Raw genomic sequence first — 26,586 nt, forward strand, 5'->3', positions numbered from 1 at the left:
CACCTTGAAATTTGGCCCATTTCCGCGGCGCGTAGCGTTGCAAATTTTGGCAGACGTGATCGTGAACGCCCAGTGTATGCATTGCGCTCGTTAGCTCAAAATTGTCAAACCTGGTGAGGGGCCCTTTAAAGTCATATATGACTAATACAAAATCAGGGGAACCGCCTCCTTGTGGTCCGTAGAGCTCTTGAACAAAATCATCATCTACCCCATATGTAAATAAAACACTGTATATATTGTGTCAATATGCAAATAATAAAACATTGTGTATATACTGTATATATAATCACACCACACCCCCGTGTTTCTATGGCAGGGTTCCGTTTGGTGCTGCAGAAGTCCTTTGCCAGACTTGGAGGTCAGTGTTGCCAGACTGCCGCCAAATCTGGCGGCTAAATTTGCCCCTACAGTTCCAGCTTTCCCGTAAGGTTCCTGTGTAATCCGCTGCGCATTTCGCAAGTGCCTGTGCGTTGTGTTAACATCGGCTGTTTTATTACACCGAGTATATTATGTCGGTAGTAGCTACAGCCAATCAGGCGAGAATGCTGGCAATTTACTGTTTTCAGATATTGTGCCAGTAGCAGTTGCTGAAGTTACGTCCAGCATGTTTTTCCATCGGCTCTCACTGTTTTGCAAGTGTCCGTGGTGTGCCCGTGTCACTGGAGCGGGAGTAACCCACGTGCCGCTTCGCGCTTCTCAGTATTTTGCCAGCGTCCGTGGTGTGCCCGAATTAATGGAGCGCCAGATCGAGCGCGTTTTGTTAAAGGAAGCGCCACGCCTCCTGCGACGCTATTGAATCAGCTTCCCCAGCCATAGACACTGACCTCCATTAAAAAGGCTGGACGGCGCATCCCCGCTCTGCGAGGCGGGCGCTTGTGAAGCCACCGGAAGGTCCCCTGTTTGTCCCGGAAGCTGGCGTCTTCTGTCCGTCTCAGTCGCGCAATTCAAGTATTCTCGGGTGGCAGCTGTTGTTATGATCGTTTTTCTTTTTTATTTTTTCAAACTCTGTGATTACGCCTCACTTTAGACGCCGACGAACGCTACACGAAAGATGACGAACGCCGTGCCGACGCCGTCCGAATACGGCGGAGCGCGGCAGCGTACAAAATGCGTAAAAAAGTAATGCAACATTGAGGTACTTAGCGTGAAATGTCTTTCCTGGCGACTTTTCCGGTCTATTCGTACAGTTTACTGCGCTACAGGCAGGTATTTCTTTAAAAAAGAAGAGAAAAACTCTCTTCCGGGACAAAAACAGTGGCTTCCGGTGGCTTCACGCCCGCGTGCTCGATGCGCCATCCAGTTCCTCCTAGTGGAGATCAGTGGCCATAGAACGCGCGCGCGCGTGCGTCTTTCCAGTCCGGCCGTGCCCCAGCGAACGCGTCGCTGTGCGTAGTCGACACGGCACGCACAGCTACAGAGATATTCCATACTTCGGAGACGAGTCCGATGTATCGCGCAACGCTGCCCACGCAGTGTCCGGACTTCTGCGACGCCATTCAGTTACCGAGTCCTATCCAAATTGTAGAACGGAATATAAAGGTACTTGCGAAATGCCAGCAGATTACACAGCAACATTACGGGAAAGCTGGAACTGCAGAGGCAACTGTAATTGGGGGGTGGGAACTTAGTCAAGCGGCTGGTCGCTTTTTTCTCACCCCCTCCATCAACACTGTATTGGTGGGAATAAATGTATTATTATTATTATTATTATTATTATTATTATTATTATTATTATTATTATTATTATTATTATTATTATTATTATTATTATAATTACCCCCAAGTCTCGCAATAGGCTTCTGCAACACCAAACGGAACCCTGCCTTTCTGTGTCACGTGTTAGTATGATGATCGAGTGGGCAAAATGTACGGAGGATTCGCGGTTTACCAGATTACCTCCGGAGCTTTGCCCACCCATCGTCATTCACTTCGGGGATATGGCGTGATTTTTTAAATATGGGTGGGTGCTATGAGCGAGACAGAGACTTGGGCTAAGTCGCCACTTCGCGGTGTGTTAAGGTGTAGAGAGCATGCGGCGGATGGACTGACTGCGAGACGAGACGTCCGTGCGGTATTGGTCTCGAGGGCCACCACAGGAGAGACCGGCGCTGCTATTGCTGTGACGTGGAAAACGCCATCACGTGACTCTCCTTTGCCGCCGAAAGCTTTGCCAACGCTGCTCGCTGCATCTCATGCTCGAGGTTGAAGCTTTGTTTTTTCTTCAGCATGGTCTATTGCTCTGTGCCGCAGTGCCAAACGTATTCGACCGAGCCCGGTGTGAGTTTCCACGCATACCCCAAAACCAAGAAGCAGCGAGATGCGTGGTTGATAAAGCTTCGAATGGGGAAGCAACCCAGCATCCATTATCGCGTGTGTAGCAAGCACTTTCGCGAAGAAGATTTTGTGTACTGCGTTGGAGCTAAAATGTTCGGTAAGTACTACGTGAGACTTTCCGTGACTGTACACATAGGAATTTACGACGTTTATTCACGCCAGGCTGGAAAAGACGGTGCCTGGTTCCCGAAGCAGTGCCGTCGCAAAACCTGTCCGGCCCTTGGACCGTCTAAAACACACCGAGCGTCGCCGGAACCGGGAGCTGGAGATAAGTAGTACGTGACTGTCTTCCTTCGGTTTGCGTAACTTGGGGGGGGGGGGGGGTACGTGCAGCGTGCTATGCGGAAACTGACGATTTGCTAGTCTTGGTGTAACTTCATTACGTATGCCGCGGCGACTGCATTTTCGATGGAGGCGAGAATGTTTGAGGCCTGTGTACGTAGATTTAGGTGCATAATATAATAATATCTGGGGTTTAACGTCCCAAAATCACCATATGATTATGAGAGACGCCGTAGTGGAGGGCTCCGGAAATTTCGACCACCTGGGGTTCTTTAACGTGCACCTAAATCTAAGTACACGGGCCTAAAACATTTTCGCTTCCATCGAAAATGCAGCCGCCGCGGCCGGGATTCGATCCCGCGACATTCGGGTCAGCAGCCGAGCGCCATAACCACTAGACCACCGTGGCGGGGCTAGATTTAGGTGCACGTTAAAGAACCCCAGGTTGTCGAAATTTCCGGAGCCCTCCACTACGGCGTCCCTCATAATCATATCGTGGTTTTGGGACGTTAAACCCCAGATATTATTATTAATTTCATTACGTAGTTTTCTTTTCTTGCCAATAGCGCACATGCAACATCTCGCGCAAAGGATACCTTGTAAAGCGATTCCGTCGTAAGCAAAAGCGGTTGGTGCGTTTGCGTGTTCTCTTGTGTGTGGTTGTTTTGCTCAGTTTTTATTTGTGAAGCGCTGCCTTGTGGTTATGTATTGCGAGCTGCAAGTGATAGTATAGTGAGCGTGGCTGTGTAGAACAAAGTTCCGCTATGACGAATTTGTTTTGTGCAGCGCTGGACTTAGGTAGTGCCATCAATCCGGGGAACTCGGGAAGAGCTGCGCTTTTATGTGCAATGTTTGGTGTAGCTTATAAGCAAGTATTTACGGTGTCCCACATGCAAAGTCAACCGTTTATGAATCCAAAGAGAGTCTTTTTGCGGGTAGTTGGGGAGTGTGGAATGAATTGATAAACAAGAAAAGCAGTGCAATGGAAAGTTTAGCATAGTGCTACACGTGCACAGTCAAAGCAAATCACTGCAATTTGCTAGAATGCATGCAGCTCGCTCTAATGCACTGTTAGTGTGTACACCATAATGAAAGCTAAAAAAATTCATCGCATAGATGCTGCGGTTGTTACGTCTGCAGATGATCTGCCATTGGCCAACGTCTTTGCCAAGGACAAAGAAGAAGCAGTGGACAATGAGCCGCAGCCCTCCACCAGTGCAGCGGAATTCGTAGACGGACAAGTGACTGCTGCTGCAGATATTCGTAAGCATACTGGTAACATTTTTTCACATGCAATAATATTTCTGCTTTCAAGGGTCACTCAAATTTATTCTTCATGCTTCAGATGATCCCGTCAACATTGAAGTAGTGATGGTGGACATCGGTATTCACGCTGACACAGCCATTGCCAGAAGACACCAGCCACTAAGTATATCAAATGTTCGGGACACGAAAGCCCTCACTGAGCTGACCGGTGTTCCATGTCTAGAACTTTTCTATAATTTATGCGATATCTATACTAACAGCCGCATACTGATGCAGTCTAAGAGCTCCTGCATATCTAATGAAGATGTAGTGCTTCTGAGTTTGATTAAGTTGCGCCACAACCTGCCATTTTCTTTTCTGGGTACCCTTTTTGGTATTCACCGCACCACAGCGTCGAACATTTTTAAGTCGACTGTCACCATCCTTGGTGAAATCTTGAGTAAGGCAGTATACTGGCCAACCAAGGAAGCGGTAGTTGACAATTTGACTGTGCACTTCAAGGATTATCCTAATGTGAGAGCTGTTCTAGACTGCACAGAGATTCCAATTCAGCGACCAAAGGACCTGGAGTCCCAGTTATTGACGTACAGCTGGTACAAAGGTACATACACTGCTAAGATATTGGCGTCTGAAACCCCGGGTGGGCACATAAGCTATGTGAGTCAGGCTTACGGGGAAGGGCTTCAGACACCCACATAACTAAGGAAAGTAAGATACCGGAGAAGTTCCTTCCTTCCATTGATAGCGTCATGGTCGACAAAGGGTTCCTTATTGATCAACTTTGCCTTGAGCATCATGTGGCAATGGTGCGTCCAGCATTTTTACGAAAGCAGGAGCAACTTTCAAAGAAAGATGCTGAAAACAATCAGAGTATTGCGGTTGCTCGTGTACATGTTGAGCGGGCTATCCAGCGCATGAAGGTATTCAAGATTCTCGCAGGGAACTTTGGAATTGAGCTCTTTCCTAATATTGACGACATTGTCAACATTGTAGCTGGCATTGTCAACCTCTCCAAGCCCATCTTCAGTCAGGATAAATATTTACCTCGGTAACCTTGTGTCAACATTTAAGTATGGGTCAATGAAAATTGTTGGACAGTGGTGTGCGGTCCGTTTGCTAAGGTACATTTTTTTGCGGGCTGTATGTCATCAGCGACATACTTTTTTTTGCTAGATAACTGTTTGTATTTTATCTATTATGAGATCGTCTATTACATTTTGTCGACACATAGAGCTCCTTCTCACATATGCCCCTGTGAATTCTACATATTCAGTGCATAATAATTTTATGTAAAGTATATATTCATGAAGTGTTTGTATAATGTTCTACCTCCATTGCTTTACTTACATTGAGAATCATGTACATGCATGCTGAACTCGCAGTGGAGTAAGAACGTCTGTCAGGCCATACAGCCTTTAGCTCTTGTTCTTCTTTGTGGATGAGAAACAAATAAACTTCAAACAACCAATGCCAATCTGACATAGTATTCGCATGAATTGAAGTCATGGTGAGGAAGTGATCAGCTCTCATGCAAACTCAGTGATGGAGTGATGACTACGCCGTTTACGGAGAGGCGCTAGAAAAGAGAGGCGCTGAGAGGCGCGGGAAAAGTTGGAGAGGCGCTGGAAAAACTGGCGCAGGTGGTGCAAGTGTTCTTCGGGGGAAGAACTTGCGACTAGGATGTCATCAACGTATGCAAATAAGAAAGGCAGTCCACGCATAACAGAATCGATGAAACGCTGGGAGGTCTGCGCCATATTGCGAATTAAGTACAAATGGCATTCTTATGAATTCAAAAAGCCCGAATGGTGTTGTGATTGCCGTTTCAGGAATACCTTCATCTGCTACGGGAATTCGGTGATAGGCAGGGACAAGACCAATTTTTTTTTTAATAGATGGTTGTGCCGTGTACAGCTGAAATGAAGTATTCTATGTTAGGGAGTGGGTACCGGTCCGGAACGGTGTTGGTGTTTAGGGACCGGTAGTCCCCACATGGCCTCCAATCCCCGGACTTCTTAGGAACAAGATGGAGCGGAGATGCCCAGCTTCTGCAGGAGGGTCTGATGATGCCGAGTTCCAGCATATGTTCGAATTCCGAACGGGCCACCTTGAGTTTGTCTGGAGCAAGGCGCCGCAGGCGAGATAATATAGGCGGTCCTGACGTAACAATGTGGTGCCGAACGCCATGGCATACCGGTTGAGTCCAGTCGGCGGTGATGTCAGCTGAGGAAACTCTGCTATTAGGGTTTCAAATGGCTTTTTCGCAACTATGGCACATGTAAGTACTACATCCGTATGAAGCGTGGAAACTTGGGCAAGTTGGTAGGTCATAATTGAATATACGAACAGCGCAACTGACAAGGACAGAGGAAGGTAACAACACACAGCGCTGACTTTCAACAATGATTTAATAGCCGAGCGAAGTACATATATAGTGAAAAAATGGGCATGCGTAGAAGGGTGCAGTCAACAGCCACTGCGATACAATGCCAGCAAAACTCTTGTCTCTTACTGATTGAGCTGGAAACCAGTACACATCTTAAAAATGATCTAAATACGCAATCTCTTTTTGCAATAGCGCAACTGTTAGGGAACTTACACATGTACCGTCAAATTTACTTATGTGATAGGCCTCAATTATCTCACGCGTGGCCTGCGAGTGGTGCTTGCCTATTACCTCGCAACGCTCAAAGAGGGGCACGCAGCCGCAGTCGCGGCAGTGAATTCCGAGGTGTCCTTGAACCGCATTGTGCACATTATTATTATGCTCTCTTAAGCGGTCATTCAAGCACCTTCCACTTTGCCCTATGTATTTCTTAGCGCAGGAAAGCGGAAGAAGATACACAACACCAGTAGCACAAGGAACAAAGCGCGTTCTGTGATTCACAGAGCATCTTAGTCTATGTGCAGCTGGTTTATTCACCAACTTACAAAGCTTCGATAGCTTTTCCGGGGCGGAAAAGACAACAGTGATGCTAGCGCGTTTCCCAATCTTTTTCAGCCTATGCGAAACGTTATGCAGATAAGGGACTGCAACACAGTTCTTAGGAACTGACGCATTTTGAGGTTGAGACTGCCCTCCTTGATATTTGAACTCCTCTTTGAGCGTTGCGAGGTAATAGGCAAGCGCCACTCGCAGGCCACGCGTGAGGTAATTGAGGCCTATCACATAAGTAAATTTGACGGTACATGTGTGTGTTCTCGATCAGTTGCGCTATTACAAAAAGCGATTGCGTATCTAGATCATTTTTAAGATGTGTACTGGTTTCCAGCTCAATCAGTAAGAGACAAGAGTTTTGCTGGCATTGTATCGCAGTGGCTGTTGACTGCACCCTTCTACGCATGCCCATTTTTTCACTATATATGTACTTCGCTCGGCTATTAAATCATTGTTGAAAGTCAGCGCTGTGTGTTGTTACCTTCCTCTGTCCTTGTCAGTTGCGCTATTCGTATATTCAACTACATACGTAGTTGCGCGCGCTGATGCCGTGGTTGAGGAGGTTAGTTGCAGAGTCTACTATGCGCTTTCGATTGACATCGACGAGGAGTCCATGTTGGTTTAGGAAGTCAGCACCAATTATTGCAGAATCAACATCAGGGGAAGATTCTTCGAAGCCGCAAGTCGTGTGCTACAGAACAATGGAGCGAACTTGGGCGTGTTGGTTAAGCATGATGAAACACACAGCGCAAGTAAACAACGGGGACACAGGAAGGGAACGCAGCGGGGACACAGCGGGAACACAGCGCTGTGTGTGTTCCCTTCCTATGTCTCCGTTGCTTACTTGCGCTGTGTGTTTCATCATTCTGCAGAACGTTGCCTGTACACGGGAATGTGTGTTCCGTTGACAGCTTTCAGGCGGAACAGTATATTGGAGGCGCGTTCGGCTTTTGTGGCTGGGAGGACACTCACTTGGGCTCCGGTGTCGATAAGAAATTTCTGTACGGTAGTTCGGTCGACGATGTGAAAAAGGCGACCTTCTTCTTGGCGCTGACCGCTCGTCGCTGCTAGCAGTCGGCCGTCGGGATTTCCGACGGCCGACCTTTAGGCAGTGGCGGGCACTTGCGCCGAAGCGGCGATGGTAATAGCACATACGTGGACCTTCTGACTCACTTCGCTCTCGTTGTCTGCGCCGATTGGGCGTTGAAGAACGATTACGCTGGTGCTCACGGTGTGTGGAGGCTCTGGGTAATTTGCTGCCGCGATGAGTTCTTCCAGCCGAGTACAAAGGCGCTCAACCCCGGAGGGGCCAACGGCAGTGGGTGCCGGATTAGGTGGCTGAACAGTTGTGACAGGAGCGGTCGGCGGTGTTGATTGCATGGGCGTGCTGACGGAGGCGATCGGGAGATTTGGTGTCGCCACCATAGCCATCTCCATAACTTTATCGACTAGCGCAGCCAGCGATGTCCAATCCATGGCTGCGGCAAGAACAAGCACCATTTGAACCTTGGACGGAAGTCGCTGTAGAAAAAGTTCACGTAGCGCTGCATTGTCCATATTTGTCGCACTACTGCCGAGGAGGTGCGCATAATTTGCGGCAATAGCTGGCTTGGTCGTCGGTCACCGAGTTGCTCTGCGGAGCCTGGCTGCTGTATTCTCGTTCTCTCCGACGCAGCAGTCCTTTCTTGCAGGGCGGCCTTGCCTTGATCTGATCGTATGGTCTTGCTGGGGGATTCTTGCGGAGCGAGGTGAGTATGTCGGCTACTTCTTCTGCAGCTGTTGACGGGAGTGCGCCGACTACGTGGTGGAATTGCCGCTGTTCCGAGGTGATTCCTGAGAGCGGGAATTGGGATTCCACTTCTGGGAACCATACGGCAGGGTTGCGTTCCCAGTATGGTTGAAGACGGACAGTGACGGCGGATACGGCCTCACTGGATGTGTCAGCCTCTGGAGTCGTTTGGCTGGGGCTGGGTGTCTGGACTTGATGCTGTTCCATTTTAGATTTCCGTGTGTTCGCGTCCTATCTTTGTCAGTCGTGAAAGGCGCGGCTCTACGTTACTTAGGTATGTTTAGGAAAACCGGGTCACCAGTTGTAGAGAGCATGCGGCGGATGGACTGACTACGAGACGAGACGTCCGTACTGTATGGTTGTTTATTCTCCGTCTGCTGAGCTGCGGCGGCTCGCGAGCGCGGGCCGCCACCGCGACAGGGGGAAGTAAAGAGAGAAACCGTACACCAGAGATCGTCTTACGCATACACAAAAGCACAGTGTAAGAAATGATACACAAAGCAAGGTTCACGTTGGTTGATACAGCGCACACGAAACGACGATGAAGTATAGAAAACGCCTGTCCTGTGTTTTCTCATACTTCGTCGTCGTTTCGTGTGCGCTGTATCAACCAAGATGAACGCATACCAACTCGCTCAAGCTTCCATTCGTAAGGTTCACGACACAGAGCTTATGTTACATGCGGGTGCGGAAGCGTGAGAATATAAACACAACTTCGGTTTGCGAGTCCCGGCGCTCACGACAAAGGCATTGACAAAATTGCACTTCTGCTATTGGAAACGCGCCGAATGGGACGGACGCGTAGCAACGACGCGTTGCCGAAGCTAATCGCGAAGGCCACGTTCATGATGCATTACTTTACGGTACCGCTCTTACACGGCGACACCACCCCATTATGATATAAAACTTTGAGCACAAATAAACGACGCCGGACGAAGAAGTTTATTTGCGCTCACAGTTTTATATTATAATGCGATACCCACCTAGCTATCCTAACACCACCCTGACGACCAAGAGCACGGCGAGAAAAACAGTGCGAGATATAAAAGGCGCGTTTGTGTGACAGTGGCGCAATGGATAGCATGCCGGCATCTGTTGTCGGGAACCGAGAGGTCGTGGGTTTGACTCCCGTTCATGGAACTCTTTCTTTCAGTTTTTATTTGCCATATTATCGTGCGCGTGTTTTCGACGTAATTACCGTGACGGAAATACGTCACTGAAGTCTTGGTAGACCCCGGCATAAAAAGCTTTCGTGTTAAAAAAAATCACATCACGGGTGGTAAAATTAGTGAACTATTTCTTGGTGCGAACACATCTACCGCAAGAAGTCTCGCTAGCTTCCATAGAGTTGCACCCGATTTTGAAACGGTGTGTAGACGTTCGCGCGCTTGTTTTTGTAGGGACGGCGCGAGCGCCACCACGTGACTCTCCTCCACTACTAGAAACGCGCGGACCTCATCACATGCCCTGGCTGGAAAACTCTGGCGGAAAGATAAACGAATGTCACTGCCTTTGCTCTTATTGAAATGGCTGAGTGGCAGAAGTATCAGCTTGATAAGCGGAGTTCAGCCAGCGTTCTTAAGGCGAAAGCCTTAGATACCTCATCAAACGCGAAAATTGACCGGCGTCCCACGTCGGCGGCGTCAACACGAGTGATGCAAAAAATCATCATCACGTGATGACGTCACAGATCGCCAAAATGTGACTTCATTATGACGCCATCATGACGTCACAGTGACGTCACATGACGACGTCATCACATGACATCGTAGCTTGGTCAACGGTGGGCCCATCACGGAGGCAGTGCAAAACCAGCTCAGGTGCCTTCGATCCTGGAGACAGTGGAAAAGCACGTTAGGTGCAGAAAGCTTTCGGAGGGTGGCGGGGCAGGAACAATACATCGACTGAGAAGAAAAAATGCGGCAGATCCCACGTCTTGTGGAAATCGATATCACGCGAAGCAGTCAGCGAGTAGTTCTATGCATCATTTGCTGGTTCTAAAAAGACAGGGCGTGCAAACATGGACACAAGAAAGAAGTCAGGACACCACAAACGCTTTCTTTGTCCGTGTTTGCACGCCCTGTTTTTTTAGAATGAATACGTGCCAACTAGCTCAGCTCTCTGTTATTCTAAGCATTTTCGGCTTTGAGCCAAGTGTTACGAGGTGAATCGACCTGTTTTTGTAATTGTAGTAGTTGTGTGCACATCGTGGGCTTACTAGGCACGTCGACAGCACTGGCATTTATGGGGTATGTAACTTATGGTATGACGTAACGTCAGCACTCACGTTAGAGCACATACGTCTGTATTGACAAAACGAAGTGGATTTTACGGTGCGATGATGTGAATATCATACGTCGCTTTCGTTAGCGCTTCAAGTAGAAAACAGCGCTACGAGACGGGACAAAGAAAGGGCACAAACACGGCGCTGACTATCAACCAAATGTGCTTTATTCCACCAGTCCGCATGCACCGCCACGGTGGTCTAGTGGTTATGGCGCTCGACTGCTGACCCGAAGGTCGCGGGATCGAATCCCGGCCGCGGCGGCTGCATTTTCGATGGAGGCGAAAATGTTTGAGGCCAGTGTACTTAGATTTAGGTGCACGTTAAAGAACCCCAGGTGGTCGAAATTTCCGGAGCCCTTCACTACGGCGTCTCTCATAATCATATGGTGGTTTTGGGACGTTAAACCCCAGATATTATTATTATTATCCACCAGTCCGCATATTTATATTCCACCATGACTAAAGAAAGCATAACAAAAAAAAAAAAAACAGAAAAAGCCCGGTCAGCCTGTGCAAAGACAAGAAATCCTTAACTCGACAGAAACGCTATCTCCTTCGGAAGCAGTGAAATCGAGGGGAGGCTAACACATGCCTCGCCGCCTTTACAAATGTGGTAGCCTTAAACTTGGTAGCCTGTGTCAGCAGGTAAACAGAGAAACCAAGACGGAAAGATGTAGTAAGAAGCACCGGCAAAAGTTTGTTGAATGTTGCGATTCTGTTGTGTATAAGATTCCTCTTTCCTGCGGGCGTTACTATGTTGGTCAAACTGGCCGATGTGCTAATGACCGCCTGCGCGAGCACGCGAACAAGGTCTCTAAACGAGCAAAAGACAGTCAACTGTCCATTCATTGCAATGAATGCGGCTGCCAGCCATCTTTTAAAGTTTCGAGTTTCATATCAAAGTACTATGACGAACGTGCGCGTCTCGTGTCTGATGCGTTTCACATTTGTAAAGGCGGCGAGGCATGTGTTAGCCTCCCCTCGATTTCACTGCTTCCGAAGGAGATAGCGTTTCTGTCGAGTTAAGGATTTCTTGTCTTTGCACAGGCTGACCGGGCTTTTTCTGTTTTTTTTTTGTTATGCTTTCTTTAGTCATGGTGGAGTATAAATATGCGGACTGGTGGAATAAAGCACATTTGGTTGATAGTCAGCGCCGTGTTTGTGCCCTTTCTTTGTCCCGTCTCGTAGCGCTGTTTTCTACTTGAAGTCATGCACCAACCAGCCCAAATTCGTACCCTACTTCGTTAGCGCATTCGTCCGGGGTGGAGCCTTGCTTGAATTCAGCTTGGTGAATCATAGGAATACAAATGTAATGTTTATTAGACTGCTATAAAAGCGGAGCCATCACTGCAACCCCAGACGTTAACCTGACATGATACCTGTATCATATGAGTACATATGTAGCGTTTATTGCTTTGTTATGAAATCAGATAGGTAGCACCACAACCATAATTGACGTTGGACCGACACCACGCCTGCATAGGGTGTTTTTCCAAAGCACTTTCTAGACATGGCGTGGCTCTGTGGTAGAATAACTGACTTCCACGCAGAATGCTTGGGTTCGATTCCTGCTGGGATCGTAATTTTTAATCTTTGCATTCTTGGGGTCAATGCTGCCGATGTCGGATTTTCTTAACGCTCTCGAATTTCATTGCCAATGTCTGTTCTCGCCGTTCCTGGGTAGATATAAGCTGGCAATCACCTGTGGCGCATGGGTATGTGCCACACGTGTCTATAGGAAAGGGTTTGACGACGCATTCGACAGGATTTTCAGGTTACTAATGTCATGACCAGGCAGCCATATTCGTCAAATCCTCTTACCCTCCCATGCCAATTTTGGACTACACTATGACCAGGATTTGGGGACAGATGCACGTAACGCCATCTGTCGTCGGGTGGCAGCGGTGGCCTGCCGTAACTGAATGGGAAATAGGTGAAAAAAATTATATCTAACGATAAAAGTTAGTTATCAAAAACAACTCCCGTTTCCATACAGCAGAGACCTATTTGAACATTCTGTTAAAATTACAGTGTCGCACTACAAACTGCGTGGCTTCCCAAAGCGTTTAAATTTTTTCAATGGGGCCCCATGTGTTTCTAATGGGCGGTGTTGAATTGTCCTGGGAAGCCACACGCTTTCTAGTGCGATGCTGCAATTTTACCAAAATGCTCCAGCAGGTATCTGCTGTACAGAACCCCGAGTCGTTTTTGATAACTAGCTTCTTTCAAGAGATATGATTTTTTTCGCCTATTTCCCATTCAGTTATGGCAGGACGCCGTTGCTGCCGCTTGGAGATGGCGCCACGTACAGATGTCCCCAAATCCTGGGAATCGATCACGAGAGCACTTAGACGCAGGCGGATAGATAGATAGATTAGATAGATTAGATAGATAGATAGATAGATAGATAGATAGATAGATAGATAGATAGATAGATAGATAGATAGATAGATAGATAGATAGATAGATAGATAGATAGATAGATAGATAGATACGCTCAAAGTTCCAAAGGTTCGCTGGAAGGCTTTCGCCTTGCAGGCGTATTAGGTGAGGACATAATTAAATATACGAACAGCGCAACTGACAAGCACAGAGGAAGGTAACAACACACTGTCCTTCCTCTGTCCTCGTCAGTTGCGCTGTTCGTATATTCAATTATGACCTACCAACTTGCCCAAGTTTCCACGCTTCATAGGTGAGGGCATGTGGAAACCTGTGAGCTTTAATATCCTAACAGATTGTCGGTGCGACGACAGTTTGAATCGGCAGTCTTCGGCATTCGACACCTTCCCGTCGGAACTGAACGTTTGAATATATTTACGGCAGGACGAAACACGGCGTCATCCAAACAGAGGTACGCGCGTACATGAGGCAGTCTACAGGCGCACTGACCATTGAAAAGCTTTTCGGGCAGATGATCCATGAGGTTTCGGCTAAGATCCAGCTGGTCCAGGTGGCGAGTTGGCAAGAACCAGGTGGCCGGCAATGTCTTGAGCAGGTTCCCACCGAGGAAGAGAGCCGACAGAGAGCGCAGGTTGCACAGGGCCTGCCGCGGCAGATGCTCGAGCAGGTTGTGCGCCAGGCTGAGGTGCGTGAGAGACTCTGGGAATGGCAAGCCCGCGACTTCGGACACCAGATTGCGGTCAAGCTCAAGGGTCGCCAGCTCACTCATGTTGGAGAATAGGCCGTCACGGATGATCTGCGAGGAGGTTGAATTCACATGAGTTCGGGCAAAGTAAATCTTATTCAAGAGGAGCTCCGGGGCCTGTGCCTCGTGCTCCTTCTGTCCGTCTTTATAAATTATGCGCTGTTTTGGCCTCATGAGCTCGGCGATTTTTCGAGGTCAATGGATCGCAACGAAATGCGCTGGGTACGTTCCTTAGAGCACTTCCGTCATATCTGCATAACTACAGGCTTGTGAGATACGCTGATTGCTTCCGATTGAACCTTATGAGTTACCTCGAACCGTCCACTTGGCATCCCACAATTATTGGCCACATTGTATGTGACCCCAACCTGAGCACGGCGACAAAAGAACGACGGGAGTGACAGAAACAGTGTTTGGGGGCACAACAAACAGGCCACTGCAGAGCCTTTGGCATTAAAACGTTCTAAAGTGAATGCATCCGGAATTACGCAGCTACACTCTTACCAAGGTAACGTATATAATGCCGATAAAAGTGAGTAACGGATAAAATAACAGTTACATCGTTCGTATTTTTTATGTTTTCATTATTTAATCTCGTTCTATCGGTAACATTGCCGAAATAAAATGCAAATGGATGCGTTTATCGGTTACCTCGGCCGTTTATCCGTTACCCCGGCATGTAACTTATATATTGTAACCCATGTGTAACGTTCTTTCAGAAGCCACGGATGTGGCTATTTCGCGCAAAGAAATCACAAGGGAACGGTTAAGGGTGATCCCTTGTGATTTCTTTGCGCGAAATAGCCACATCCGTGGCTTCTGAAAGAACATGAACCGACTAGGCACGCACAGCGACAACGACTAAACTTGCGCGCAAAAGTTGAAAACAGGGGACCACCTGCATTTGAACAGGTATAGCGCATTACGGGGAAGAAGAAACGGCCGAGCAGACCGACACAAGTGTCGGTCTGCTCGGCCGTTATGCTCGGGGGATAAAGGTGGAGCCTAGTGACGTCAGCTCGCGAGGAGAAGTCTCCACAAATATCCCCCACTCACACGGACGAGGTGAACGGAGAGGGAGACCAGTGTTACTGGACTACTCTGGTGGCTTGCACCATCCGTTTGGCGAGCTGCGGACGACCATGCATCTGCAGACTGTACACCCGCTGCCGCTCTCTGCAGGAGCAAGTGCAACAATGTGGCCAAACAAGAGCCCGAAATTCCGCCATATCCCCACTGTCGGGGGATTGTTTGTCTTTTCGGGGAAAAGGTCCCGGTCTCCTCCGAGAAGGCGCGGGGGGATCACGCCCACTCGCGCTATCGCGCTATCGGCGGTCATCGAAGAGGACGGACGTGTTTTTTGTGGGCTCCGGAATGACAGCGTCAGATAAGTTTTTTTTTGCATGATTCGAGCTTGTTTTTTATTTATATGAGTACATAACTTTTTCTGTATTTATCACATCTCATATTTAACCATGTATCGCCCCCCTTACACAATGCTCCGATAAGGAGCCTGTAAGGTATTGTGAATAAATAAATAAATAAGCCACTAGATTGAAGCTTAATAGGGCTTACAAACTTTGTACTGTTTCCTGTGTGACAGTCGCCTGGGTTTTTTTTATTATTTGTTTGTTAGTCATGGTCGAAAAGACCGTAAAGTGTTCAGGGTGCGGAATGGGATGGAAAATAGAGGTTTGTACGGATGAGAAGACAGAGGGAGCTGACGCCAAGTGTAAGCTAGAGTTACTGTATATGCTACCCTTAGGTAGCAGAGTTGCGCCACTGTTTTCCGGACGCCGCTCGCTCTGCCTTCGATGGTTCCGGCAACGCTATTCGCCGAGCGCCGTCACGTGGTCATAGGTGGCTCCTTCGCGCTGCGGAGAAGCCAACACTGCCAGCACTTCGCAAGCGACGCCGACACTCCTCAGATTCCGGCCACTCAAGGGCGGTTGATATCGGCGCTGTTGTTATTAGACAGTTATAGTTTAGCGTTAGCGTGATAGCAGGAGTTGAGGGAACTTAACTTACATACTTACATACGGCTCACAGGATACTTACATACGGCTCACACGTGACCCTACGTTGAAGGTACAGAAGGAACTACAGAAGCTCCTTTCGGACGTCTTTCGTTTTGTTCCGCCTGAGCACAAAGGCCTTTATTACTCGCTTTTCTGTCACAACGGCTCGGCCCCTGCTCTGTATGGCCTGCCGAAAATTCACAAACCGGATGTCCCTCTTCGGCCCATAGTTGACTTCACCCGTTCTCCCCTGCACAAGCTATCCGGTTACCTTCATACAATGCTATCACCCCTAGCTGGACAAGGCAACACTCACGGGCGCAACTCCGCCCATTTCGTTGAAAAAGTCGGCTCCTTGGTCCTTGATGAAGACGAGGTGATGGTTTCATTTGACGTGGTCTCCTTGTTCACTTCCATTCCCACTGATCTCGCCGTTGAGTCGTGTGCTGCTGCTCTTGAAGCTGATCCGCATCTTGCCGAAAGGTCTCCCTTCGATGTCCCGGATTTGAGAAAGCTTCTCAGCTTTTGCCTTGCCAACACCTACTTCAGCTTCGACAAGGTCTTCTACAAGCAAGTTCACGGAGCACCTATGGGTGCCTCTGTCTCGGTGACTGCTGCGAACCTAACCATGGAATGGCTGGAAAATCGGGCTCTCGCTTCTTTCAGCCCATCTCCAAGAATTTTCCTTCGCTATGTTGATGATTGTTTTTGTGTCATCGAGCGCTCTGCTTTAGAAGCATTCACGGCACACCTCAACAATCAATCTACCGCCATTCAGTTCACCGTGGAAATGGAGGCTAACCAGAGGCTACCCTTTTTGGACGTTCTTGTTAAAAGGACCAATGGAGCGCTATCTTTCTCTGTCTACCGAAAAGGCACGCACACTGGCAGGTACCTGAACTTCAAGTCTGTTCACCCTGACACTCATAAGAGGTCAGTGGTTGCCTCCTTGTTAGGCCGTGCAAATCGCCTTTGCACGAATCCCGAAGACCTGAACGCCGATATAAAGATGGTTCGGGAGGACCTTTCGACGTGCGGTTACCCGCCAGCGTTTGTTAATGCGGTGGAACATCGCATGTCTGCTCCCTCACAGCCTGCCAGTGTCCGACAGAGAAAACGCGCAGCTGTTCCTTATGTGCCCGGAATAAGTGAGACTTTGTCACGCGTTCTGCGTAGCTACGACGTCGAAGTAGCCCACGTGCCTGTACGCAAGTTACGGCACACACTTGTTGGTGGGAAGGACAAACTTCCGAAGCCTTTCCTGGTGATGTGTATAAAATCCCTTGTGCGGACTGCGATAGTGTTTATATCGGGGAGACCGGCAATTTCAGACAGCGCCTGCGCCAGCATCAGAACGATGTGAAAAACAAGAAAGTGGCATCTAATGCACTGGCGGAGCATGCGGACACGACTAATCACACTATAGACTGGTTGAATGCGAGCATTATCGGGAAGGAAAGGAACTGGACGTCACGCCTGTATCTTGAGTCCCTCGAGATACAATCTACTGAACAGACGCTGAATCGTAATGTTGGAAACCTTCCCTCGTGCTATGCGCGGTGCTTACGTCACTTACTGAAACCTGTATAGTTAGATGCTTTTGGTGTTTATGGCTTCATTGTGAACAAGGCTTCCGTATGGAAGCCGAAACGTCGTTTCTTTCTTTTTAAAACATTTATTTGGTCGGTGGTTGCCTCTTATTCTTTATTAAGGGAATATCGTTACTGTGCCGCAAACGTTCGTTGTGGACAGCGTGTTTTAGTTTATAAGAATAGCGTTTACGTGCCCAAGCTGGGACGGTGGCGCCACCTAGAGGAGGGTGAATGCGTAACAGAAAAAACTGAATTCTCGCCTGTATTCCCGCACGACGCCATATTACTTTTTAATATTTGCTTGCGCTTGATTGCTTAGTAATTGCATGCTGTGCAGCGGGTGTTGATATAACGATGATTTACGTGAATTTAATGCAGCTTTCAAACCTTGAGCGAAAGGAATGTTGCACGCGACAGGGCTGTTTAACCGCCCTGTCATTGCCGCGGGCCGTGATTGTAAGCATGCGCGCATAATACGGGTGTCGCACTTTCGATCGCTATCGAACCCGATAAAGTTGAAAACTAGATTATAGCTGGCTTCCTTCTACAGTTAACGTAAAGGAGCCAAACACGACGGAGAAATTCCGTCCCTAACTGAGTCGATCGCGCTCGAAAGTGCAAAAATAATTTCATATTTGCAAATGAGAAAAACAGCGGAAAAGGAGACGAGGCAAACGTGTGACCAACTAGCTCAACGAACCACACTTCTGCTATTTCATATCGCCGGTGTATGTGTTCGTCGCACAATGCATTTTATTTCATGATTACATACTAGCAACGTAAGCGTAAAATCAATGCTTGTAAGCGTTGAGCTTGTTAATTGAGTTTTGCTCTCAGCATAATATTATAAAAAATAGAAAGAAAGCAAAAAATAAACCAACACTGTTAATCTGTCGCGCGAGCGCGGCTCCTACGCGGGTGGTGAGTGGCTTTCCCGCAATACTTCGGAGCCCAAGATGGCGTACCTTGGCGCAACTCTGCTACCTAAAGGTAGCATATACAGTAACTCTAGTGTAAGCAATGCGAGTTAGAGGCGAAAATGGAAATAATGATGGCTGCCCAGAATGAGCTCATGGTAAGAATCGCCGAGCTGGAGAATGCGTTGGCGACAGAGCGGGAAAAAACGATGGCTATGGGGGAAAGGCTTAAGTCAGCCGAGGAGAAGTTAGCAAAGGTAGTAATGGTCAACAAGGAAGCAAGCGACAGCGGGAACAGCGGGGCATCGACCCCCACAGTGGTAGACGCGAAGGGGGAAACAGGTTTGGAAAAGACAGGTGCAAGGGTCACAGGACCCAGCTTCCGCGAAGTAGTTTTGGGAAGGGGAGGGGACAAAGCAGCAGTGGCACGCGCTAGTAACCGAGGCAGTGGCCAGGTGCGGGACAGTCCTGAAGAAAAGTCGGAGCACGTGATAATCGCCGGGGACTCGAATTTAGTTAGATGCGCAGAAGCAGTCAAGGAAAGGGTGAAAGGCGACAAACGAGTTTTAATAGGGAAGTTCCCGGGACATGGGCTGGGATCAGTGATGAGACAAGCTGGCGCAAAACTGGCAACTAAGGCTAATGGACCTAACCTCGTGATAATCGCGGGAGGTCTAAACGACGTCTTGAATGAAGAATCAGCCGAACTAGCGACCACATTGGCGAAAGGGGTCGATGACATGCGGGCCATTTCCCCTCAGGTGCAGATAGTGGTATGCACAATACCGGAGGTACCGGTGCGTGACTGCAACCTGCAAAGAGCGGTTGTCGACGCAAACAAAGAGATATGGCAGATGAGTCGAGAGAAGGGCATCGAGGTTGTGGAAATAAACAGAGAGGTGCACAGGTGGGGTGGTTTTCGAAGAGACGGAATACACTTCGGTAGGAGGCTTTGTCATGAGGTGGGTTGGCGACTTGCAGGAGGCGCAGTAACTTTATTTGGGGGGGCACGCGGGCCCTTCGGTGCCCAGGGTAGCTTGTAATGAGGAAAACAACCAGGGGGACTCTTTGACAGGCAGTATAGCGAAAAACCAGAGAAAAGGTAAAAGAAGGGAGAAGGCGCGTGTTGCAACTAGTTACATTAACATGCAGAGTGGCAGAAAAAAGGCAAAATGGTTAGAGATTGAGGAACAGTTAAACAAGGAACAGGTAGGTGTTTATGCGGTTACAGAAACACACCTTAGAGACTGGGAAGAGCCACCACATATTGACAGTTATATTTGGGAAGGATGTAACAGGATCACATCACAAAGGAGAGGTGGGGGTGTTGGAATGCTAATTCATAGCAGAACAAAATGGGATACAGTGAAACAAACGTGTTTAGAGCACATATGGGTTTCGGGCACAGTAGGTGGAAAGAAAACGTGGCTAGGTGTAGCTTACTTGTGGACGGGGAATAAGTGCAGAGAAAAGAATCTGGAGATAGTGAAATGCATAAGCACCGATATTAAAGAATTTGGTCATGATGCCGAAATAATCCTTCTAGGGGACATGAACGCTCACATTCATGACCTTGACGGTTATTCAGACACCAATGGCAAGTTATTGCTAAATCTCTGCGAGCAACATAGTCTTGAGATAGTTAACGTGGGGCCTAAGTGTGAGGGGCAGATGACGTGGGAAGTCGGAAACAGGCAATCGAGCATTGATTATTGTGTCATGACAGAAGGAATATATGACAAACTTAGAGAGATGAGAATAGACGAGGAAGGCACTAACAGTTTGGGTAGCGATCGTAAACGCATAATATTACAAATGGGATATAAAACTGAAAATAGGAACATAGAATCAACGTTTGGCAGCTTGTACCTAATGACAAACAAATAACAAATATAGCCGCAAGAGTCGAGGAAAAAGTAGACGAACTACCAGGCAAAGACTGGAAGTATAGTGAGCTGCTACATGTAATCACGAAAGAAATGGAAAAAAGAGAAGAAAACTAGAGAAAGCCAAAAATTGGTGGAACAAAGAAATCCGGGAGGCGATCGAGAAGCGACGTGAGGCATCACGGGAGCACAGACAGGCAAAAAAGGAGAAGCGGCCACAGGATGAAGTCAACCTGTTATGTCTACAATAACCGGAATACAGGCGTACGTGACAAGAAGAATGGGTTTATTTACTTGCATAGAAAGCACTGTTTCGCAGCGCGGCGCGAACGGTCTAGTTCGTGCGAGCGCTCGAAGCCGAGTCCGCCCGAGCCAGGCAGGGGGCGAGGAGCAAGGCACAGGCGTCGGGTGTCAGCACAAAGCGAGAGGGGGGGCTGCGGGAGGCCGGCCGGCGCGTCTTTGCAGCTGGCCGTGAAGCGGGTATTCGCGGTTGTCTCCAGTGTCCACTGTTAGACATGGCAATTCCTTCCCCCTTAGTTTTGCGCCTGGTAGCGGTCTGGGGGGCGTCGCTGCCTTGTTGACTGTCGCTGGGCGGGCGCCGTGGCGCTTTTACAATCCCGACCAACTCCAGCCGGCGACTGCAGCGCCGCGGCGCGGTCACGGCGTGAACTATGACAAGAGCGCAAGCTAGGTGCTTTTTCTGACGACCGCACGCGGCCTAGGCACCAAAATGCACGAACGTCCCTAGCCGTTTTAGTCCCTAAAGTCACTATACACGTCACGGCAGCTTTTTTTTCTGTTTTTGTTTTTCCATCTGAAGCCCGTTTGAAGGCGAGACAAGTCAGGGCGAAAACGGAAAGCACGCGGTTGATCATAGGTAGATGTTGTCCCGTGTTGTGTGGAAGAGAAAGCCTCGGATATCAACATTCCTTTCTCCGTGGAACATACGAACGTCGGAAAAGAGCTCGGTCGCTGTCGGGCCCGTCATCATTCGATGTTGTTTCGTGTGAGGAGGTGTTCGCCATTTGTTACGCGTCCATCTGCCATGCACACGAGCATGCGGTCATTTCGATGACAAAGCCGGTATGAACGCGATGTGTGCTTCTTGTTTTGTGAACTCTCGTTGCTATGAGATAACCAGTCGGTGTCGTTATGCCCTGTATTGAGGCTTCTTTTTGCAACGTGTAAACGACTGCAAACGGCAAGCGACTGCATCGGCAGCTTCCAGTTGTTTAAGGACGAGTAATGTACTGTACATACATGCCAATTATGTAAGTAAATTATGTTAGAGTGTTCTGCGGCAAACACGATCCGCAATCGTTTCCTTGCCGTTCAGCAGGCTGTAGTGTGGCAACAGGCTGTAGCCGCAGACGGGTTATTGCGTCGCTGCTTCCAATCATTTGTGCTTGGTCGGTTAATTTCGCCTGGAAAGCCAGTGCGAATGCATTGTGCGCTGTTTTGTTGAACTCCCGTCATTAAAAGCAAACTGGTATGTACCTTGATCACCGTGTAGATTCTTGTTTTCATCGTTTTCTCTTTCCCATTTAACAGCAAGAACGCGCGCAATGTTCAAATCGCCAAGACAGAACGAGACATAGTCAATACTTCCTTTTGGGCAGGTTGGTTCATTTTGACGAGTAACCGCGCGAACACACCCACTAGGGCAGTGGTTCTGAACTGGGTGTCCACGGACCCCAACGGGTCCGCGACACTCATCAAAAAAAAACTTTTTGGAGGCTGACTATTCCCTGCGACAGCGGCCCCTTTTCATTTGTGGTATGCTTCGCCGCGTAAAACTCCTGCACTGCGGCAAAGCTAACCTATAATTCCACTTCTCTATCAGATGGCTTCAAAGCTTCTGTTGCAGTTGTCTTCGGCATATGTGCGCGAGCACACTTTCTCTAGCTTGCAATATTTGAAGAACAAACATTGTTAAAAAAGAGGTTGAAGGTGGCTGCAGACAGCACAGCTTGTTAACAAGCTGTTGACATCGAATCGGCGTGGCACATTACTCTGACCATGCTTTGCCAGGGAGAAATAAAAGCCACCTGTTTCAGCTGCATGTTGTGTTAATTTATTACTCTGACCCTTTGTCTCTCACTGCAAGGGGTTCCCAGATCATCCATAGCTGAGAACCACTGCACTAGAGTCGACACGGACACACTAGTGCTGACCAACAACTGGATTAAAGGAGCCCTGGAACGCCTTTTCATCTGCGAACTGCAGCACTGTAGTGCGTGTAATGCTGAATACTGAGGTGAATGCAAAAAGAATGATCGAAATCAGTGCATTCCATAGTTCGAGAAGAAGCAATGAAAACTACACGCTTAATTTGTGTCGCAGGGCCCCTTTGATGGCAGAATGACACACCTTATATATGCCAGAGTGAAGCATGGGAAAAAAAAGAGGGATACAAAACAAGGTTTAACACACAAAAACATTATTTTTATTTTCCTTTGAGATCCAAGATGTAACAGCCGCATCCAGAAGATGAAACTCAGCATTAAAGAGGGCAAGAGATGGGGCTAGTGCACTTATCAAATGCCTTAATATGATAGGCTTCTAAACTGATACGTGCAGTGCTGCCTTCACTCCTATCGCAAACCGTCGACCCTTTAAACCGGGCCACACATTTTGCTGACATGAGCAACTAAACGTGCGTACTTGTAATCTACCTTTTGCAATTTTTGTGCGTGTTCCCCCAAATGGTGATTGACAAAGCGCCCAGTTCCGCCAACGTAGAACATCCCACATGACATGGGAATGCAATACGGCACTCCTGTGGAACACTTGACCAACAGCGTTTTGTGGTTCTTCCAGCATCCACATTTACTGGTGTTGCAAATGCATGGCCACAGCTTTCCCACCTTATTGGGAGTAGACAAACAAATGGTGACACCGTGCCTACTTCCCATCTTCTTAAGATAGTGGGAAACTATATGAACATATTGTACAACCTCTGGCGTAAGGGTCTTCCGGTGATCCTTCGTGGTTGCGCATCCTGTTCCACGTTTCAATTTTTAGCGGAGAGTTTCAGGAAGAGCAGTCAAGACTGAGTTGGGGAACCCTGCAGCCGAAAGACTGCATACGTGGTTCTCAAAATTGGGCACCATTTGATGTGGGCACGATTTTTTTAGAGCAGATTCCAGGCACATCAAAGCTGTAGCTCTCTAATTTGTCTTAAAATGTGCTGAATCAAAGGGAAGCAATCCCTTCTTAGCCCTCGGGTAGTAGCCCCAGCAAGCATGTCCTTCGCAGATTATCTTAAGGTCTAAAAACCGTAAAACCGAACGTCATCGAAGTTCATGGGTAAAATGCAACCCAAGTACTTGTGAGCTAAAAACAGATGAAACTTCACCTACTGTACAGGGGTAGGTGAAGTTGGTAGTTGCTGCACGAGTACAGAGCACCAACTCATCTGAGAGAGTTGCTATGCAATTGGCACCCACTACGTAATTGCATGTACAGTTTCCATGTAGCACCACTCTGTATGACAGGTGTTGTAAAGAAACAATTGTGTTGAATGAGCGATAGATAAATAAGATTTGTTTTTTTTTTTATCTAAATGCAGTGTCCCTGAAATTTTGAACCATGTGTTAGTATAGTGATTCTAACAGAATGTTGTCCATTGTCACAGGGATCTCTTGGAGGCAGATAAAGTTATACAAACATAATAGCAGTCCTATATGCACTCTTGCTTCATGAATTACTTTGGTAAATAAATATGCTTTCTGTGTATACCTGTATGTACTTCCAGGAGCTGCTGCACTGTGTGCCATTTATTCAAGCCTGTGTTCAGTACTAGCATTGAGAAGTGAATGTTTACGCACACTTGGACACCATTGTGTGTTTCAATGGTTACATGTCTATGCATAGAGTCAGTGTTCCTACAACTAGTATATCAATAAATGGACAAGAGTTCAGTTGCCCACAAAGTAAGTGCATTGCAGACCATTTTGCCACATGCCTTGTGGAAAGTTATCAAGTCTCACAGAGCGAATTATTACCGCACCAGAACGTAGCATTCATTGAAATTTCGCACCTCACCCACTACATACAAGTTTACCCTGTCACTTGAGCATGAGTCATGCAGTTGCGATATAAAAGTGCATCAACAATACGCCCGCATACAGCACCAGGCAGTGCCACAATACAAAACTGTCGTGGCTTAGCTTATTTAATGGTTAGGGAAAAAGGGGGAGTCCAGTGAAATATGACAATTAAGTCACCTAGGAAATGATTTTCTCACAGTCTGAAAGCAAATTCAATGCAGTATAGCTGGCATACTGAAGTACACATCTCAGAATATGGCTACTTGATAAAGAAAATGCAGTCAGTCCACAATGGCTGTTGCAAACAAACATATTTGATACAGGAAGTGACATTAGATGAAATATGGTGCACTATGGCATTCCCAAAAGCTTTTCCTGTGTATTATATTACATGGCCACCTGACATGCACTTTCCTGTGCGTCTGCGAGAGGAGTGCTTAAAAAGCAGCTAATCTCTCATCCAATAGCCCTTAAAGACCCTGGAGAAAAATGTGTAAATGTTACCATTGGCATTGTATCCCATTATCAAGTAAGAAATGCAAAAGTGTTGGACTGGTCAATCCTAATGCGGGTCATTCTGTCTTCAGCAACAGTTCACAAACATTGCATTTGGGAGCATGACCTATTAATGCTTCAGAATCTAGCACAGGAAACAACACAAAGGCAGACTAAAATAACACGATTGCCACAGTCTTGCTCAGTGTTTGTATTGCATCCTGCACTAGATGCTGCAATGGCACGTCCTTATTCAAACCTCCACCGTGGTTAAACCAACAGAATGCCCAGACACACAAAAATGGATAGATATGGTTAGTCTGGGTGTATGTGTAACGAAGTAGTACATCGGTGCTAAATATTGTAAATATTGCACTTAGATGAGTTATAACCACTACGGAAGGCTCCAGCACACGGTAAAATAGAACGCCAGCACATTTCAATAAAATTATCTATTTGTAAATAACTTGCTTTGAAGCACCATAAACGAAGTACTAGTACTGCGCCGGAATAATTTAGGGCTTTTAGGCAAGCATTAATGTTGCTGTGCAAAGTTGCAATATTCCAGAGCAAGAAGATAGAAGTGCCAAGGCCGCGCAACTGCCTCGGTCCTTTTACTAATGCAACCTTTGAGAAAAAAAAAAAACACTGCAATGGTTAACTGCGACAACGCAAGAAGCCTTAGCTGAGATTTCACACCCGACAAGATGTACTGTCAGAGTATGCAAACAAGATGTGCTGAAGAAGTACGGTGCGCACATGCAACCATGAGCGCAGGATATCCGCACGTTTTGCTATTTCATGAACGGCGCAAGCTTCCACTCCTAGTGCAAAGCTCACCGGCGTACACACACAACACTGCTGTACCCGAGCGCTCCTCACGCCGCCAGCGATTCAAAAGTGCTCGTGTGACACCTGTCCCTGCTGCACGGTCCAAAGTACCCGAGCGCTCCTCACGCCGCCAGCGATTCAAAAGTGCTCGTGTGACACCTGTCCCTGCTGCACGGTCCAAAGTAATCCGTAACAAATACCGCCACTCAAATTGCAACCATACTGCAATCAGTCCTGATCGCACTTAAAAGCGACCACACAGCAGCAAGTACCCGTCGTCAGTGCGCATTCAACACTACCACTTGCACGAAACAGCCAACACTCACGTATCATCACATTCGCAGGACGCGCCAATATTACAAAAATACAAACTGGCGCACAACACACACAGCGCAACCATTAACAATCACTCCCCGCTCCAGCCACTGCTAGGGACTAAAATGGCTAGGGACGTTCGCGCATTTTAGTGCCTAGGCCACGCGCGGTCGTCAAAAAAGCCCCTAGCCCTGCGCTGCTCATAATAGTTCGTGCCGGTACGCGCCGCGGCGTTGCAGTCGCCGGCTGGAGTTGGTCGGGATTGTAAAATCGCGGCGCCGTGTGGACCGGGGCGCAGCTGCTCGTTTTCTCCCCGGAAGCTGCTGGGTGAGCGGGAAGTGTCCGTTCACTGACGTCCTGTTCCTTTGTCAGCAGCCAAGCCGCATTGAAAGGCGCAGGAGGGCTGCTGACTTGGGCGTGTCCGCCGGGCGAGTAGT

General features: G+C 47.9%; 1 protein-coding gene and 1 pseudogene across 1 annotated transcript in view; one reads left to right on the plus strand and one right to left on the minus strand.

The window, feature by feature from the left end:
• LOC119400439 (chaoptin) overlaps nt 1–26,586 on the minus strand; it is a 386,448-nt gene that overhangs the window by 103,405 nt on the left and 256,457 nt on the right. The window contains exon 5 of the mRNA XM_037667469.2: nt 13,788–14,094. Coding sequence (XP_037523397.1) covers nt 13,788–14,094 — 307 coding nt within the window. The remainder of the gene's footprint in view (nt 1–13,787; nt 14,095–26,586) is intronic.
• LOC125759393 (uncharacterized) lies at nt 3,975–4,934 on the plus strand (annotated as a pseudogene).

The sequence above is a fragment of the Rhipicephalus sanguineus genome, chromosome 7 (assembly GCF_013339695.2).
Source record: "Rhipicephalus sanguineus isolate Rsan-2018 chromosome 7, BIME_Rsan_1.4, whole genome shotgun sequence".
Taxonomy (NCBI): Eukaryota; Metazoa; Arthropoda; class Arachnida; order Ixodida; family Ixodidae; genus Rhipicephalus; species Rhipicephalus sanguineus.